The 18,539-nt window shown below is 47.2% G+C and overlaps 1 protein-coding gene across 2 annotated transcripts in view; it reads right to left on the reverse strand.

Moving 5' to 3' along the window:
- Positions 1-18,539, reverse strand: part of map2k7 (mitogen-activated protein kinase kinase 7) — a 51,174-nt gene that overhangs the window by 20,471 nt on the left and 12,164 nt on the right. Inside the window, exons 2-7 of one of the 2 annotated variants that reach the window (XM_078429579.1) lie at positions 18,014-18,061; positions 13,743-13,881; positions 11,136-11,202; positions 9,178-9,291; positions 2,790-2,909; positions 1,966-2,073 (exon numbers count right to left, since the gene is read on the reverse strand). In XM_078429579.1, coding sequence (XP_078285705.1) covers positions 1,966-2,073; positions 2,790-2,909; positions 9,178-9,291; positions 11,136-11,202; positions 13,743-13,881; positions 18,014-18,061 — 596 coding nt within the window. The remainder of the gene's footprint in view (positions 1-1,965; positions 2,074-2,789; positions 2,910-9,177; positions 9,292-11,135; positions 11,203-13,742; positions 13,882-18,013; positions 18,062-18,539) is intronic. The other variant, XM_078429580.1, reaches the window with a different exon arrangement.

An 18,539-nucleotide genomic window follows, 5' to 3' on the forward strand; every position in this document is an offset into this window, starting at 1 on the left:
GTCACGAGGAGAACGTACAAACTCCGTACAGACAGCACCCGTAGTCGGGATGGAACCCGGGTCTCCGGCGCTGCATTCGCTGTAAGGCAGCAACTCTACCGCTGCGCCACCGTGCCGCCCCCTAACATCCAAGTGACAATGTGATATTACAGCTGTTACACCCACATCTGGCAGCAATTATGAATGGGATGGCACTCGTCTTCCTTGGTGTGCGACAGGCAAATCACGAACTGCCGCCCTTGTTGGCCGCAGAAAGCACAGCAGGTGAGGCCAGAATACTTCAGAGCTCACGGTACACTTCCAACTCGAGGGAATGCTGGAACATGGCCAAGAGACCATTCATTCATTTGTTCACTGTACCTTTTCATACCTCTAGTCTCCCTCTCCCCAACTCTGTCTGAAGAAGGGTCTCGACCCGAAACGTCACCTATTCCTTCTCTCCAGAGATGCTGCCTGTCCCGCTGAGTTACTCCTGCATTTTGTGTCCATCTTCTACAGTAACACTATCCCTGATACAAGAGGGGATTTCAAAACAGCATTGTCTTTTTACACCTGTGGTTTTGAATATTTTTTATTGATGTACTAAAATAAGATTTCACACAGTACTTGGAAACTCAAACTCTATCAGTAGATAGCTACTCTGCCCAAGTGACAAAGTTCAAGCAACATTAAAGACTGGAACGCTGAGCGACAGATAATGGAAGTGCCGCCTTCCATAAGAAACGAAGCAGAATTAGGCCATTCGGCCCTTCGATCCAGCTCCGCCATTCAATCATGGCTGATCTATTTTTCCCTCCCAACCCCATTCTCCTGCCATCTCCCAATAACCTTTGACACCGGCACTAATAAAGAACCATCAATCTTCACTTTTAAAATACCCAATGGGTGGGTCTCTGTCTGTCTGTCTGTCTGTCTGTCTGTCTGTCTGTCTGTCTGTCTGTCTGTCTGTCTGTCTGTCTGTCTGTCTGTCTGTCTGTCTGTCTGTCTGTCTGTGTCTCTCTCTCTCTCGCTCTCTCTCTCTCTCTCTCTCTCTCTCTCTCTCTCTCTCTCTCTCTCTCTCTCTCTCCCTCTCTCTCTCTCTCTCTCATAATTACAACACAAAAAGGGACCTTCAATCATCATCGTACACTGAAACTTGTAGTGCACCACGAGACCATCTAACTTTGCTCCTCATGTTAACATAGAAAATAGGTGCAGGAGTAGGATCATTCAATATGATCAGTCTGAAGAAGGGTCTCGACCCAAAATGTCGCCCATTCCTTCTCTCCTGAGATGCTGCCTGACCTGCTGAGTTACTCCAGCATTTTGTGAATAAATACCTTCGATTTGTACCAGCATCTGCAGTTATTTTCTTACAATATGATCATGGGATCATTCAATATGGTCACGGCTGATCATCCAAAATCAGTACCCCGTTCCTACTTTCTCCCCAGATCCTTTGATTTCATTAGCCCGAAGAGCTCCACCTAACTCTCTCTTGAAAACATCCAGTGAATTGGCCTCCACTGCCTTCTGTGGCAGAGAATTCCACAGATTCACAACTCTCTGGGTGAAAAAGTTTTTCCTCACCTCAGTCCTAAATGGCCTACCCCTTATTCTTAAACTGTGGCCCCTGGTTCTGGACTCCCCCAACATCGGGAACATTTTTCCTGCATTGGGAACATTTTTCCGTCAGGACAAATCTTTTGTTTGTTTGTATGTCTTGTTTGCTTTGTAAAGCGTCTTTGAGTATCTTGAAAAGCGCTATATAAAATAAATGTATTATTATTATTATTATTATCATCTAGCCTGTCCAATCCCGTAAGGATTTCGTGTTTCTATAAGATCCACTCTCATCCTTCGAAATTCCAGTGAATACAAGCCCAGTTGATGTGTAAAGTGTACCTCAGAATATTGAGAATATTCTCCTTGCGTGGCTTCAGGCAGCTAAATGTTTGCTTGCCTCGTTCTCAACAACTTACTTACCGCCACGGTCATTTTGCCGAGAATCCTTTCTGGAATAGGCCCCTGGATCCGTTTCTTCAGCTTCTCAGCACACGTGCCCATCAGCTCCATGGCAATGAACACGTCTGTCTGCACATGACAGGAAAACAACCCACGGTCAGTACGCGGTCTCCAGATTAACGAGCGAATGCCACGGTGTATCTGTCATTATGAAGGGGTTGGACAGGCTAGATGCAGGAAGATTGTTCCCGATGTTGGGGAAGTCCAGAACAAGGGGGTCACAGTTTAAGGATAAGGGGGAAGTCTTTTAGGACCGAGATGAGAAAGTTTTTTTTCACACAGACAGTGGTGAATCTGTGGAATTCTCTGCCACAAAAGGTAGTTGAGGCCAGTTCATTGGCTATATTTAATAGGGAGTTAGATGTGGCCCTTGTGGCTAAAGGGATCAGGGGGTATGGAGAGAAGGCAAGTACGGGATACTGAGTTGGATGATCAGCCATGATCATATTGAATGGCGGTGCAGGCTCGAAGGGCAGAATGGCCTACTCCTGCACCTATTTTCTATGTTTCTATGAACAAGATTGTTTGAAGAAGGGGCAGCACAGCGACACAGCAGTGGAGCTGCTGCCTTACAGCACACGAGACCCGGGTTCGATCTTGACTCCAAAGATGTGGGGGTTTTGTAGGTTAATTAATTGGCTTTGGTAAAGATTGTAAATTGTCCCCATTGTGTAGCGTAGTGCTAGTGTGTGGGGATCGCTGGTGGACGTGGACACGGTGGGCCTGTTTCCGCGCTGTATCTCTAAACTAAACTAAAGGGAAACACAAGGTGAGAACGTGCTTACGTTGGTGATGAAGGTGCCATAGCACTGCACGATGTAAGGACAGTCATGGCTCTTCAACACCACATCCAGATCCATTAGGATTCGTTTGTTCTCTTCTTTGTTGCCCGAGCGACGCATTTGCTGAAAATTACAACAACAAAAAAAACATATTTATGTCAGAACACATGAATTGTGGGTCGGCGCGGTGGCGCAGCGATATAGTTGCTGCCTCACAGCGCCAGAGACTTGGGCTCCATCCTGACTGTGGTTACTGTCTGTACAAAACTTGTACGTTCTCCCCGTGACCTGCGTGGGCTTTCTCCGGTTTCCTCCCACACTACAAAGATGTACAGGTTTGTCGGTTAATTGGCTTGGTATAATTGTAAATTGTCACTAGTGTGTGCAGGACAGTGTTAGTGTGCGGGGATCGCTGGTCGGCGCGGACTTGGAGGGCCTGTTTCCACGCTGTATCTCTAAACTAAAACCAAATTAAAAACTTGGAAATATCTGTCAGGCAGCATCTATGGAGAGGGAAACAGGCAATGCACTAAAAGCTATTCCCTTCATCATACACGGTAGATGGCTTGATTGTCCCAACTTGCAGAATTGATCAGCTGATAAGATGGAAGGTAGACACAAAATGCTGGAGTAACTCAGCGGGTCAGGCAGCGTCTCTGGAGAGAAGGAAAGGGTGACGTTTCGAGTTTAGACGTTCCACAGTTTCCAGCTTCGTCTCCAGGGACGTTGATTCAGTCTCCCTCGCCTGTGGAATCACCTGCTCGCTCCCCGGATAAGAAGAATGGAGATGGTCTCTATCGTACACGTGCTGGTCGTGTTTGCAGGCCGGTTGTGAGGTATTCGGACTATGTTTAACTTTCCTCCAGTTTGTCACCGATTGTTATACATGACGTGCTTAGTTTATGTGTCTGTATCGTTGTTGATTTTTTAAGAGGGGGGATGTAGATTAGTGTAATGGTGTCACTCATGTTATGTGTCATGCTTTTGTAGTTATGCCCCTTTAGCTTTTGAGTGACCACTGCTTGTGTGATTCGGGTTGATGTAAGTGGAACGTCCAGGTGTAAGGTCGTGCTTGCTATGCAGTTAATAGTCTTTGGTTCATTATCCAGGTGTAAGGCCTCTGTTATTATACGGTCAGCACAACACTGACCCGCTGAGTTACTCCAGCATTTTGTGTCTACCTTCGATTTAAACCAACATTTGCAGTTCTTTCCTACATAGCTGATAAAATGGACTGGGTAGTGGTATAAGGAAATTAATCCTTGTAAGTGTGAAGGTGATGCATTTTCAGGCATCACATAGAGGGAGCCTACATAGGAGATACTAGGGTCATGGGAATAAAGGGATCTTGGTGCACAAGTCTAAAGGTCCCTGAAGGTGGCAGCACAGGTAAATAGGATGGTGAAGAAAGCGGAAACAAGGGGACTGCAGATGCTAGTTTACACAAAAGGACATAAAGTGCTGGAGTAACTCAGTGGGTCAGGCAGCATCTCTGGAGAACATAGAGAGGTGATCTTTCAGGTTGCGTCCTTGGAAAAAGGGTACCGATCCAGTTTAGTTTATTGTCACGTGTACCGAGGTAAACATAGAAAAAATAGGTGCAGGAGGAGGCCATTTGGCCCTTCGAGCCTGTACGCACCGCAATTCATTGTGATCATGGCTGATCGTCCACAATCAGTAACCTGTGCCTGCCTTCTCCCCATATCCCCTGATTCCCCTATCCCCTCGAGCTCTATCCGTGCATGCCTTCTCCCCATATTCCTTGATTCCGCGTAAAGTGTAAAGCTTTTGTTGCTTGCTATCCAGTTAGCGGAAAGACAATACATGATTACAATCGAGCCATTCACAGTGTACAGATACATGATAAGGGAATAGCGTTTAGTGCAAGGTAAAGCCAGCAAAGTCCTATCAAGGATAGTCCGAGGGTCACCGATGTGGTAGATAGCAGTTCAGGACAGCTCTCTGTATGTGGTAGGATGATTCAGTTGGTTGAAATGTCCGATCCGAAACGTCATCCATCCATGTTCCCCAGGGATACTGCCTGACCCGCTGAGTTACTCCTGCACTTTGTTCCTTTGGTAAGGAAAACAAATGGGGCGCTGGCTTTCAATAGCCAGGGTATAGAATATCAGAGTGAGGATATCTTAGTACAACTTTCTAAAATATTGGTTAGGCTACGGCTTGAACCTTGTGTACAGTGCACAAATAGTTGAGAAAATAGACGCAGGAGGTCATTTACCCTCTCGAGCCTGCCCCGCCATTTCACATAATCAACACACTCTGCCATTTCCCCATAGCCCTCAATTCTTTGATCTTGGTGGAGGGGGAATTTAATAGAGATATTAATAAGATATGTGGGGCAGAGATTGGAGTGGATAGCGAGAAACCTTACCACCTGACAGAGGTGTCTTTACGAGCCTGAAAACTGCAAAATGAAAAATGAGCCTGATCAGAGCCTGAACACTGTAACGTCCAGGTTCAGGAACAGCTTCGTCCCTACAGCCATGCGGCTGTTAAACACTACAACCTCAAATAACCTCTGAACTACATAGTCTATTATTGTTATTATCGCACTATTTTTGTGTGTACATATGTGTGTGTGTGCATGCGTGTGTATATATATATATATACCTATATACTAAAACTCTCGTTTGTTTGTTTGTTTGTTCCTGAACTACAGCCAAAACGGTACACGATAGCGCGACAATTTTAGGCCCACCTTACTCACCGTCGTCCCTTTGGTGCTAATGGAAGAAGTTTCATTGAAACCGGTGTTATATTTTGAAAGTTATTCACATTAGGGAGGGAGGGAGGGAGGGGGTGGGGGAGGGAGGGTGGGAGGGGGTGGAAGGAGGGGGAGGAGAAGGGGGGTTGGGGATGGAGTGGGGGGGAAGGAGGGAGGGGGAGGGGGAGGAGGGAGGGGGAGAGTGGGAGGGGGAGTGGGAGGGGGAGAGTGGGAGGGGGAGAGTGGGAGGGGGAGAGTGGGAGGGGGAGAGTGGGAGGGGGAGAGTGGGAGGGGGAGAGTGGGAGGGGGAGAGTGGGAGGGGGAGAGTGGGAGGGGGAGAGTGGGAGGGGGAGAGTGGGAGGGGGAGAGTGGGAGGGGGAGAGTGGGAGGGGGAGAGGGGAGAGTGGGAGGGGGAGAGTGGGAGGGGGAGAGTGGGAGGGGGAGAGTGGGAGGGGGAGAGTGGGAGGGGGAGAGTGGGAGGGGGAGAGTGGGAGGGGGAGAGTGGGAGGGGGAGAGTGGGAGGGGGAGAGTGGGAGGGGGAGAGGGGGAGAGTGGGAGGGGGAGAGTGGGAGGGGGAGAGTGGGAGGGGGAGTGTGGGAGGGGGAGAGTGGGAGGGGGAGAGTGGGAGGGGGAGAGTGGGAGGGGGAGAGTGGGAGGGGGAGAGTGGGAGGGGGGTTGGGGATAGAGTGGGGGTGGAAGGGGACGGGGTGGAGGGGGGGTGGGGGAGTGGGTGCTGCATCAATGCAGGAGAGGTTTGGGCCCCAACAGGTCCACTTGGTCTAGTATATTATAAATATATATGTGTGATCTATATATATATATGTGTATTTGTGAGTATGTGTATATATACACACACTGAACCTTTTTTTCTCTCTCGTTTTATTATATTGTTTACAGAGTACTATGTTTACATAGGAAAAATAACTGCAGATGCTGGTTTAAATCGAAGGTAGACACAACCGGGTCTGTGCCGACCAGCGATCCTGGCACATTAACACCATCCTGCACACTGTCGGGACGATCTACACTTATACCGAGCCAATTAACCTACAAACCTGCGCTTCTGTACATCTTTGGAGGAAACCGAAGATCTCGGACAAAACTCACGCAGGTCACGGGGAGAAGGTACAAACTCCGTACAGACAGCGCCCGTAGACAGTCTGGCACTGCAAGGCAGCAACTCTACTCTATTTTTACATTTTTCGCCGGTCTCAGTCTATCTTGTTTTTCTCTGTCAGTTTCTTGGTCCTTTGGGTGTTTGAAGATGTTTCCAATCCTCAGGCCTGCTGCTATTTCTGGCAACCACATAAGCCACTCTCTTGAATTTCACAGTCTTTCATTTCTCTTGTCAGCGACTGCTGAATTACTTTCTCTATGCCTTAAAGGGATTTTGTGTTTGCAATGCATTTATTATTTCTGTAAATGCTAACCGTTGCCCATCCAACATCATATTTATCAACGCATTCTTCCAATCCACCACAGCCAGTTTTCCCTCTCATGCTGTCATATCATATATATCATATATATATACAGCCGGAAACAGGCCTTTTCGGCCCTCCAAGTCCGTGCCGCCCAGCGATCCCCGCACATTAACATTATCCTACACCCACTAGGGACAATTTTTTACAATTACCCAGCCAATTAACCTACATACCTGTACGTCTTTGGAGTGTGGGAGGAAACCGAAGATCTCGGAGAAAACCCACGCAGGTCACGGGGAGAACGTACAAACTCCTTACAGTGCAGCACCCGTAGTCAGGATCGAACCTGAGTCTCCGGCGCTGCATTCGCTGTAAAGCAGCAACTCTACCGCTGCGCTACCGTGCCGCCCTATGATTGACTTTACTTAGATTGAATAGACAATAGATAATAGGTGCAGGAGTAGGCCATTCGGCCCTTCGAGCCAGCACCGCCATTCAATGTGATCATGGCTGATCATTCTCAATTAGTACCCCGTACCTGCTTTCTCCCCATACCCCCTGACTCCGCTATCCTTAAGAGCTCTATCCAGCTCTCTCTTGAATGCATTCAGAGAATTGGCCTCCACTGCCTTCTGAGGCAGAGAATTCCACAGATTTACAACTCTCTGACTGAAAAGGTTTTTCCTCATCTCTGTTCTAAATGGCCTACCCCTTTTTCCTAAACTGTGGCCCCTGGTTCTGGACTCCCCCAACATTGGGAACATGTTTCCTGCCTCTAACGTATCCAACCCCTTAATAATCTTATATGTTTCGATAAGATGCCCTCTCATCCTTCTAAATTCCAGTGTATACAAGCCCAGTCTTTCAACATTCGACAGTCCCGCCATTCCGGGAATTAACCTAGTAAACCTACGCTGCACGCCCTCAACAGCAAGAATATCCTTCCTCAAATTTGGAGACCAAAACTGCACACAGTACTCCAGGTGCGGTCTCACTAGGGCCCTATACAACTGCAGAAGGACCTCTTTGCTCCTATACTCAACTCCTCTTGTTCTGAAGGCCAACATTCCATTGGCTTTCTTCACTGCCTGCTGTACCTGCATGCTTCCTTTCAGGTTTCACAGTGATCATCCTTCACCATCAAACTCAATGACAAATTCTACCATCTTCGTATCCAGGGCCTTTAATTTTATGTGCGGGAAGGAACTGCAGATGCTGGTTTGTACCAAAGGTAGACACAAAATGCTGGAGTAACTCAGCGGGACAGGCAGCATCTCTGGAGAGAGGGAATGGGTGACGTTTCGGGTCGAGACCCTTCTTCAGATTCTAATTTTTTTTACTTCAGACTTTAATTTTATTCTTGCTCGGATACAGGGCCTTTAATTTTGTCAATGCAGCATTTTCATGTCGTTTGATACCCTGTGCTGCTTGATGTTCTTTTAGCTGCTAATTCCTGAACTTCCCCTCTTCGCTTTGATCCTCTCCTTCCTGAATTCCCTTCAAACTGCTTCCTTCTTCCCCCATCTCATTCAACCTCAATCACCCGGGGCGGCACGGTTGCTGCCTTACAGCATCAGAGTCCCGGGTTCGATCCTGACCACGGGCGCTGTCTGTACGGAGTTTGCACGTTCTCCCCGTGACCTGCGTGGGTTTTCTCCGGGTGCTCCGGTTTCCTCCCACATTCCAAAGACGTGCAGGTTTTGTAGGTTAATTGGCTTCGGGTATAATTATAAACTCGTGTTAGTGTGCGGGAATCGCTGGTCGGCTTGTACTCGGTGGACCGAAGGGCCTGTATCTCTGAACTAAACCAAACTAAACAAAAAGTTTAGTCACAAAATGCTGGAGTAACTCAGCAGGTCAGGTGGACCGAAGGGTCTCGACCCGAAACGTCACCCATTCCTTCTCTCCCGAGATGCTACCTGTCCTGCTGAGTTACTCCAGCATTTTGTGAATAAATACCTTCGATTTGTACCAGCATCTGCAGTTATCTTCTTATACTAAAAGTTTAGTCAAATCCAGGTGCAGAACAACAAATCTGCTCTAGAAGAACAATCAATGATTTTTATGGTTGAAGTTTACCTAGAGTTACATTTGCACTCAGCCATCAATGAAGATTAGCCATCAATGAAAAAATACTACACAAGATATTTTTCTCCATTTGTGTTCGTATTGTAAATAAGAAACAAGACGTACGATCATCTCCTGCTCACCCTTCCATCTGATTACGTGCGCCTTACTTACTTACCTTCACTGCCATTATGTGTCCTGATTTCTTGAACCTCATTTTCCAGACCTGCCCGCACGTACCACTGCCAATCTCGCCCAGATTTTCCAGGTCACTGATTTCAGCCTGATATCGCTGACACAAACAAACAAAGAGGCAGCGGTCATGGAATGGTCGTTATAAACTCTGACCTGCAATATTTGACCATGATGTTAGATGCCTCGTACACAGTCAGAGAGACACACGGCATACACAGGCCCTTCGGCCCACAGAGTCCGCACTGACCACGAGCAGACGATGTGGAAACTGCCAGGGTATGTGCTGTAGGGCCCTTCTACACGGGGATTCTGCCCCTCTACACCAGGGATCTGGGGTGGAGGCTACTGCACCGAGGAGTCCCCTGCAACCTGTTTTTCTCGCGGTTCACAGACTCGCCAGCTGCCCGCCACTCTTGCGGGCTGGGAGAGTCTGTATACCACGTGTACATGGAGTGTGTGAGTCTGTGTACCACGTGTACATGGAGTGTGTGAGTCTGTGTACCATGTGTACATGGAGTGTGTGAGTCTGTGTACCACGTGTACATGGAGTGTGTGAGGTTACAGCCCCTGTTCCAATACCTAAAGGGGCTGCTCCTGGGCCTGGCCAAGATGGCCGTCCGCGAGTCACGGCGCCAGGCGGATGAGGGCTCTGCCCGAGCCGGCAGCCCGCCCCGTTTCCGGGGCTACGTCCGCGCCCGGGTGGGGTTGGAGAGGGACCACGGGTTTCCGGGACCGCTGGGGGTGGAATGCATCCTTGACAAGGAGTGTAAGATAGTTGTATAATAATTTATTGCTTGCCTTGTGTTATGGCGGTGGGTTCTGTTTTGGTTTTATTGTATTGTATATATTATTTTAATATTTGAATAAATATTTTTGATTAAAAAAGGGTATGTCCTGTACATCAGGTTAAATCCATAAGATGTCTAACGTGTCCAGCCCCTTAATGATCTTATACGTTTCAGACACAAAGACACAGACACACTGATAGCTTTGGCCTCACATATTGATTTCCAAGAAAAAAAACACAACAGATGAAACACCACCAGGGAATCATCATATTTGTTACGGGTCATGTGCCTGTTCCAGATTATCATACTGTGATCATTTTAGCAACAGTCATTTCTTTGTGAACTAATTAAACAGTTCTGTTCCCTGACCTTTTTCGAAAGGTTAAAATCTAATGCAAAGTTAAATGGACGTGATCTCAGCCTGTGACCACTGCGGGAAAATGGGGACACGGGAACTGCAAGATCGCAGAATCTGGAGCAAAACACAAAGTGCTGGAATAACTCAGCAAGTCAGGCAGGATCTGTAGAGGAACAGGCAGGCGGTGTGTTTGGTCGGCACGCTTCTTCAGATTGATTATAGTCGGCGGGGCAAAGCGAAAGGAGAGGCGTGAAATGAACGCGCAGATTTGTGAAGCAAGATAGATCAAAATGAAAAAATACTAAATTGTTGAGAAAAGTTTTTCGGATTCAAGAATGGGAAAATCAAGAGCCCCTAGAGCTCTATCTAACTCTCTTTTAAATTCATCCAGTGAAATGGCCTCCACTGCCCTCTGTGGCAGAGGATTCCAAAAATTCACAACTCTCTGGGTGAAAAGGTTTTTTCTCACCTCAGCTTTAAATGGCCTCCCCTTTATTCTCAGACTGTGCCCCCTGGTTCTGGAACACCTCCCAATTATTCTGCCATTTAACTGTCTGTATTCATGGGAAATCCCAATTATTCTACGATACCATACGATAGGACATGATAAAACTTTCTGAAGATGGGTCCCGACAAGATACGTCACCCATTCCTTTTCTCCAGAGGTGCTGCCTGACCCACTAAGTTAGTCCAGCACTTTGGGTCTGGCTTTCTTTAACAGAGTGGGCTCACAGTTCCAACACACTTCAACTAAGATGGCGATGAAGCATAAGGAGCAGCTATCATGTCTCTTACCTGCCCTCCTATTGTCAGATAACCAGTTTGTTTCATAATCTCTTGCAGCTTCTGCTCAATCTCCATGCTGTGAAAATAAACAAAACAATGGTTTTGGCAGACTTTGAACAAGTTTCATGAAATTCGAACGAACGTCAAGAGCTTTTTGCCCAGAAAGACCTAAATAATCCATTCCTCTGAACACAAACTACATTGTCTCATTGATAGTGTAAGAAAATAACTGCAGATGCTGGTACAAATCGATGGTATTTATTTCACAAAATGCTGGAGTAACTCAGCAGGTCAGACAGCATCTCAGGAGAGAAGGAATGGGTGACGTTTCGGGTCGAGACCCTTCTTCAGACTGATAGAACAGTCATTGATAGAAACATAGAAAAAAAGTGCAGGAGGAGGCCACGCGGCCCTTCGAGCCAGCACCGCATTACAATTTACAGAAGCCAATTAATCTACAAGCCTGCACGTCTTTAGAGTGTGGGAGGAAACCAGAGCACTGGGCCACAGTTTAAGAATAAGGGGTAGGCCATTTAGAACGGAGATGAGGAAAAACATTTTCAGTCAGAGAGTTGTAAATCTGCGGAATTCTCTGCCTCAGAAGGCAGTGGAGGCCAAGTCTCTGAATGCATTCAAGAGAGAGCTAGATAGAGCTCTTAAGGATAGCGGAGTCGGGGGGTATGGGGAGAGGGCAGGAACGGGGTACTGATTGAGAATGATCAGCCATGATCACATTAAATGGCGGTGCTGGCTCGAAGGGTCGAATGGCCTCCTCCTGCACCTATTGTCTATTGTCACCTGGAGAAAACCCCAACGGTCACGGGGAGAACGTACAAACTCCGTACGGACAGCACCCGTAGTCAGGATCGAACCCGGGTCTCTGGCACTGTGAGGCAGCAGCTCTACCAATGCGTCACTGGGCCCCTCCCAAATGTTCAGAGATACAGCAGGGATACAGGCCTTTCGGCCCACAGGGATCATCAATCACCTGTTCACACTAGTTCTATGTTATCCCACTTTCTCATCCACACCAGTGCACAATTTACAGCAGCCAAATGACCTACAAACCCGCACGTCTCCGTAGTGTGGGAGGAAACCGGAGCATCCGGAGGAAAATCCAAACTCGTGCAAACTCCACATAGACGGCACCCAAAGTCCGGGTCTCTGGCGCTGTGACACAGCAGCTCCACCAGCAGCAGCACGATTCTGTCTTGTACATAATCATTAACTGATCCAATGTGATCAGTCTGATGAAGGGTCCCAACTCGAAATGTTACAATGGACAATTGGCGCAGGAGTAGGCTATTCGGCCCTTCGAGCCAGCACCGCCATTCAATGTGATCATGGCTGATCATTCTCAATCAGTACCCCGTTCCTGCCTTCTCCCCTGACTCTGCTATCCTTAAGAGCTCTATCTAGCTCTCTCTTGAATACCTATTCATGTTCTCCAGGGATGCTGCCGGACCTGCAGTTACTCCAGCACTTTGAATCTTTTTGTTTATAAACCAGCACCTGCAGTTCCTTGTTTCTTCCATCTCCTGTTTATTTCAACACTGCACAACTAGAAGTGTACTTTAGATTTAGATGGAAGGAATTACAATAGCAACCATTTTTGCGTTGTTTGGTGCCACTCGAGAAACTTGACTGAACACTTCCCACCACGAATGTGTGAGGCATTAGTGCTTCTCACACGAGAATTAGCCAACAAACCTTGGAGTGCGAGAGGAAACCGGTGCACCTGGAGAAAACCCAGACGGTCTTACGAGAGAACGCACAAACTCCATACAGACAACACCCGTGGTCAGGATCAAACCAGGGCCTCCAGCACTGCAAGGCAGCAACTCGACCGCTGTGCCACCCTATATTCTTATAGCTACATTGGCTAAAGAGCCCCTCTCAGCTCACAACCAGGTCTCAAGGCTGAGTACTCTCTTCAGCTATTGAACGACTGGTGTGAAATATCCCAAATGTCAAACTCCCTGCTTTGCCTTTTAAAGAGGCAGTAAAATTGAGCTTCACTGTCAATCGGGCGGCACGGTGGCGCAGCGGTAGAGTTGCTGCCTTACAGCGCTTGCACGGTTCGGACAACGGGTGCAGCCTTGTTTGTACGTTCTCCCCGTGAGTTTTATCCGAGATCTTCGGTTTCCTCCCACACTCCAAAGACGTGCAGGTTTGTAGGTTAATTGGCTTGGGTTTGTAGACTTGGTGTAAGTGTCAATTGCCTGTAGTGTGTGTAGGCTTGTGTTGGTGTGCGGGGATCGTTGGTCAGTGCGGACTCGGTGGGCTGAAGGGCCTGTTTCCGCGCCGTCCCGTCAAGTCAAGTTTATTTGTCACATGCACATACACGATGTGCAGTGAAATGAAAGTGGCAACGCCTGTGGGTTTTGCAAAATAAAAGAATTACAGTTACAGCATATAAATTAAAGTTAATACAGAGAAGACAAAATTTAGTCCCTGGAGTTATAAAAGTTAACAGTCCTGATGGCCTGTGGGAAGAAACTCCGTCTAATCCTCTCCGTTTTCACAGCGTGAAACTAGACTAAACTACATTATGAGATGTAAATGTTAATAGTGGTGCAGCCCGACACTCGAGTGTAAGGCATGGTCTTGTCTTACCTTTCCATGCTCTTCTGCAGCAGTGGCTGTGGGAGGCTGAGCATGTGTCGAGGACGTGAAGGGGGCGGGTGGTGCTGTGGCGAGGTTTCTGACGAGGATGATCGGCTGCCAGCATCATTTGCTAGTGGAAGCTGAAGAGCTGAAAACAAGGAGAGGCCACTATTACATTGAACACTAACACTTTCCCAACACAAACCCTGCCGACTGTGAAACCCCTACTGCCTGGTCACCTCCGCGGCCCTACCTGGCTGGTGGACAAAAATCCCCAGCTAGCCAGCATTTTAGCACAAGCAACTATAGCCAGTGATTAAAAGGCAATGGTCAGGGCCTCAACCAACAGCATAGCGAGCAAAAGCCTGTGAGCCGAGACACTACCAATGGTGAAGAAACTGAACAGAAAATTGGGGTATTCTCACAATAAACGTAACTAATTGGAAGAAGAAGCCAATAGAAACAAAGAACTGCAGATGCTGGTTTACAAAAAAGATACAAAGTGCTGGAGTAACTCTCAGGGCAGCACGGTGGTGCAGTGGTAGAGTTGCTGCCTCACAGCGCCAGGGACCCGGGTTCGATCCTGACTACGGGTGCTGTCTTGAAAGGGTTAAATGTTTTCGTATTGTTTTTCTCCTTTAGCAGGCTTTCTCTAGTGGGAAGGTGCTAACTGACTACAGCACATTGGGACCAGGACTAATGCCTTTAGGAATGTGTCTTCCCTGTTCTTCACTTGATGTACCTGGCTATCAACTCATTGCTCTTTGATCTGCACAGTAGTGCTATCTGATAAGAGAGACAATCTCAGACTTGTCGGGAAGGTGCTAACTGACTACAGCATTTTGGGACCATGACTAAGGCCTTTAGGATTATGTCTTTTTGATCTATCCAGTATAAAACATCTGGTGCATTCTTTGTTCTTTGGAGTGATAGTTCGGGAGAGTCAAGTTCTTGTTGCTTACTTGACTCTTGTATCCCCGACACTCCCGCCAGCTGATATAGTAAAGCTTGTGTTGGTCTACCTAACCTATTGTGTGTTGTCTGTTTTAAGAAGAAGCGAACTTTAACAGTCTGTATGGAGTTTGTACATTCTCCCTGTGACCCGCGTGGGTTTTCTCCGGGATCTCCGGTTTAGACAATAGGTGCAGGAGGCCATTCAGCCCTTCGAGCCAGCACCATCATTCAATGTGATCATGGCTGATCATTCTCAATTAGTACCCCGTTCCTGCCTTCTCCCCATACCCCCTGACTCCGCTATCCTTAAGAGCTCTATCTAGCTCTCTTTTGAATGCATTCAGAGAACTGGCCTCCACTGTCTTCTGAGGCAGAGAATTCCACAGATTCACAACTCTCTGACTGAAAAAGTTTTTCCTCATCTCAGTTCTAAATGGCCTACCCCTTATTCTTAAACTGTGGCCCCTTGTTCTGGACTCCCCCAACATTGGGAACATGTTTCCTGCCTCTAACGTGTCCAACCCCTTCATAATCTTATACATTTCGATAAGATCCCCTCTCATCCTTCTGAATTCCAGTGTATACAAGCCTAGTCGCTCTAGTCTTTCAACATATGACAGTCCCGCCATTACTGTACGCTGCACGCCCTCAATAGCAAGAATATCCTTCCTCAAATTTGGAGACCAAAACTGCACACAGTACTCCAAGTGCGGTCTCACTAGGGCCCTGTACAACTGCAGAAGGACCTCTTTGCTCCTATACTCAACTCCTCTTGTTATGAAGGCCAACATTCCATTGGCTTTCTTCACTGCCTGCTGTACCTGCATGCTTCCTTTCAGTGACTGATGCACTAGGACACCCAGATCTCGTTGTACGTCCCCTTTTCCTAACTTGACACCATTCAGATAATACCCTGCCTTCCTATTCTTACCACCAAAGTGGATAACCTCACAGTTATTCCACATTAAACTCCATCTGCCATGCATTCCTCCCACACTCCAAAGACGTACAGGGTTGTAGGTTAATTGGCTTGGTATAAATGTAAATTGTCCCTCATGTTGTGTGTAGGATAGTGCTGGTGTGCGGGGATCGCTGGTCGCTGCGGCCTCGGTGGGCCAGAGGGCCTGTTTCCGCGCTGCATCTCTAAACTAAACACTGAACAGTGAGAGAGGAAGGAAGCCCATGGCACAAAATACTGAAATAAATAGGTCATGATCGTGACATTTGAAGCATCCACATCTAATATTAATGACGTGTGAAAATATTAGACTCCACAAACTCATTTGATTATTTCTGCATCCGCAAACCATTTTCTATAAGGGGCCCTTTTCTCAGTCTTTCTCTCCAAGGCACAAGCAAGATTTGGAAAACTAATCTGTTGATTTGTACAGATTCACGGATATTCGTGAGCGTTATAATGCGTGGGGTGGGGGTGACTGGAGCAGTAGGGGAAATGATATCACAAAGGCTTGCAGGTTTATAACTTCACAATATACACACGCATACAAACCCGGATAAGTCTTCACCAACATCCTCTGTAATGTAAAAGCTGAAAAGAAAATTGTTCTGAATGTGAATAAATCTGCACAAATTTATGATTTATTTTCTATTTTCTAGTGCTCCAGTGTTCTAGTGCAACATGACTAGGCAAAATTCGCAAATGTCTTTTGATTCAGTCGGAAACCCAGAGCCAGTTTTTGGAGGAGGCTGAGAGAGAGTTTCAGAGTTTAAAGACATGGCAGCTGCACAGGAAATGGTTCAAGATTTTCATGGAAATATTACTGAAGGCAGACCCTTCATTTATAGAGTCTTAGGGTCATAAGGTCAGAAGCGATAGGAGCAGAATAAGGCCATTCGGCCCATCAAGTCTACTCCGCCATTCAATCGTGGCTGATCTATCTTCCCTTCTCAACCCCATCCTCCTGCCTTCTCCCCATAACCCACTGAAACCCGTACTAATCAAGAATCTATCTATCTCTGCCTTAAAAAATATCCATTGACTTGGCCTCCACAGCCTTCTGTGGAAAAGAATTCCACAGATTCACGAACCCTCTGACTAAAGAAATTGCTCCTCACACACACACGCACGCACGCACCCACACACACGCGCGCGCACACACACACACTTTGGAGTGCCAGCCTAGATTTCTCTGCTCATATCTACGCAGCTGGATAAACCCACAGTCCTGTGACTCAAAGCTGGCAGCTGAGTCATGGCTTATGCCGATGCATGAAGTTCATCTAAATATAGACTGTTTTTCACAGGGAAAGGGACAGGCTACGTTGATAATTAATGCATGATACAGAAATATTAAGGCGAGTTTTTTTTTTGTGACAACGCAAGTATGTGGGAGAAAATGAAAATAAGGCAAACATGGTTGAGAAAATGTGCCCCTCCACTGATGCATACTTTCCACTGCAAATCCCTCAAGACATTGCGCCTAGAAAATAGAACATACATTCATAAATTTGGACACATCAACATTTCTTTGCATTGTGAAGACGGAAGTATAACAGTGCCATTCTATCTCTGTCATGCTAACAGGATCAGTTCCAAGACTGCATGCCGTGGTCATGCACAAAAGCAGCCATTCCAATAAGAACTACACGTCACATGCATCAGCTGGAGAGATTGGTCTTCCAGTGTCTGCTTAAGTGGTGAGTTACAAAAAAAAAACTGTGAGAGTAATGAGTAAAAGGCTCAGGTAGGGGTGCCAACCATTTCACTCCCAAATACGGGCCAAGGTGACGTCACCGCTCCGCGCCCCACGTGACCTCACCCAGCCAGCGGACACGTGCTCCCGCTCCACCAACGGCGACCGCCCGGGCCGGGAGGCGGGTCGCTACGCAACCTCCGTTGGGCGAAAACACTCCGTTACCCTGTCGGCCGGGACAGTGTAGGCTAACGGAGCGTGTTCGTCCAACGGAGGTTGCGTAGCGACCCGCCTCCCGGCCCAAATACGGGACAAGGGCGGTCCCATGCGGGACAAACCAATTTAGCCCAAAATACGGGATGTCCCGGCTAATACAGGACAGTTGGCAACCCTAGGCTCCGGTAAACTAGAAGGCAAAAAGTTACTGCAGCAAAAGTGACAAAAGTAAGCACTGAGCAGAAGGAAAACAAGAGAGGTCGCAAAGCAAAACAACAAACGGATGTGAAGATGAAAACAAAAAGAAATGGAAGAACACATGTTGGAAAAGCTGCAGGGAGGAGAAAGAATTTAAGAGCAGGGAAAGCACAACGACATGGAGACCAGGAATATAGATCGGCAAGAAGGAGAAGAGGAGGTTAGGTAGGTGCATATGATAAATAAGAGACTTGGTACCTGCTCGTTGGGATGGGGCAGGAGCAGGGCTTAGAGTGATCACTATAACTGGATCAGGAAAAGGAAAAGCGGATAAATCATAATGTATCAAAACTCTGGCATAAAACACAAAACCATTATAAACGGGTAAATTAAATTCGTACAGGAATGAATTCAACAAAGAAACACAAGAACAGAGTGACGGCAGAAGGTGATGGGGTGGATTCGCAGCACTGACGTACGATCCCTGAGCACAACTGCATTGCATTTCATAGCAGGACTCTGGCACAGTGTAGACAACCCATCGTGGGGAGACCAGGTCCCTGTAACCAAACACCTCACGGATGAACAACCCGCTCAACCCAACATGCTCAAGATCTCCAACCAAGATACCGTATCTCAAGGCTAATGCTCAGATTCTGAACAGCAATCCCATAACGGCTGCTCAATTATTTTAACTATAAAATATCATGCATTATAAATACATCTGTTTAATAAACCGAGGATTTTCTCTTCATTTCGTGAGGATTAGGCACAAAGCATTCAT

The sequence above is a fragment of the Rhinoraja longicauda genome, chromosome 37, assembly GCF_053455715.1.
Source record: "Rhinoraja longicauda isolate Sanriku21f chromosome 37, sRhiLon1.1, whole genome shotgun sequence".
NCBI classification, from domain to species: Eukaryota; Metazoa; Chordata; class Chondrichthyes; order Rajiformes; family Arhynchobatidae; genus Rhinoraja; species Rhinoraja longicauda.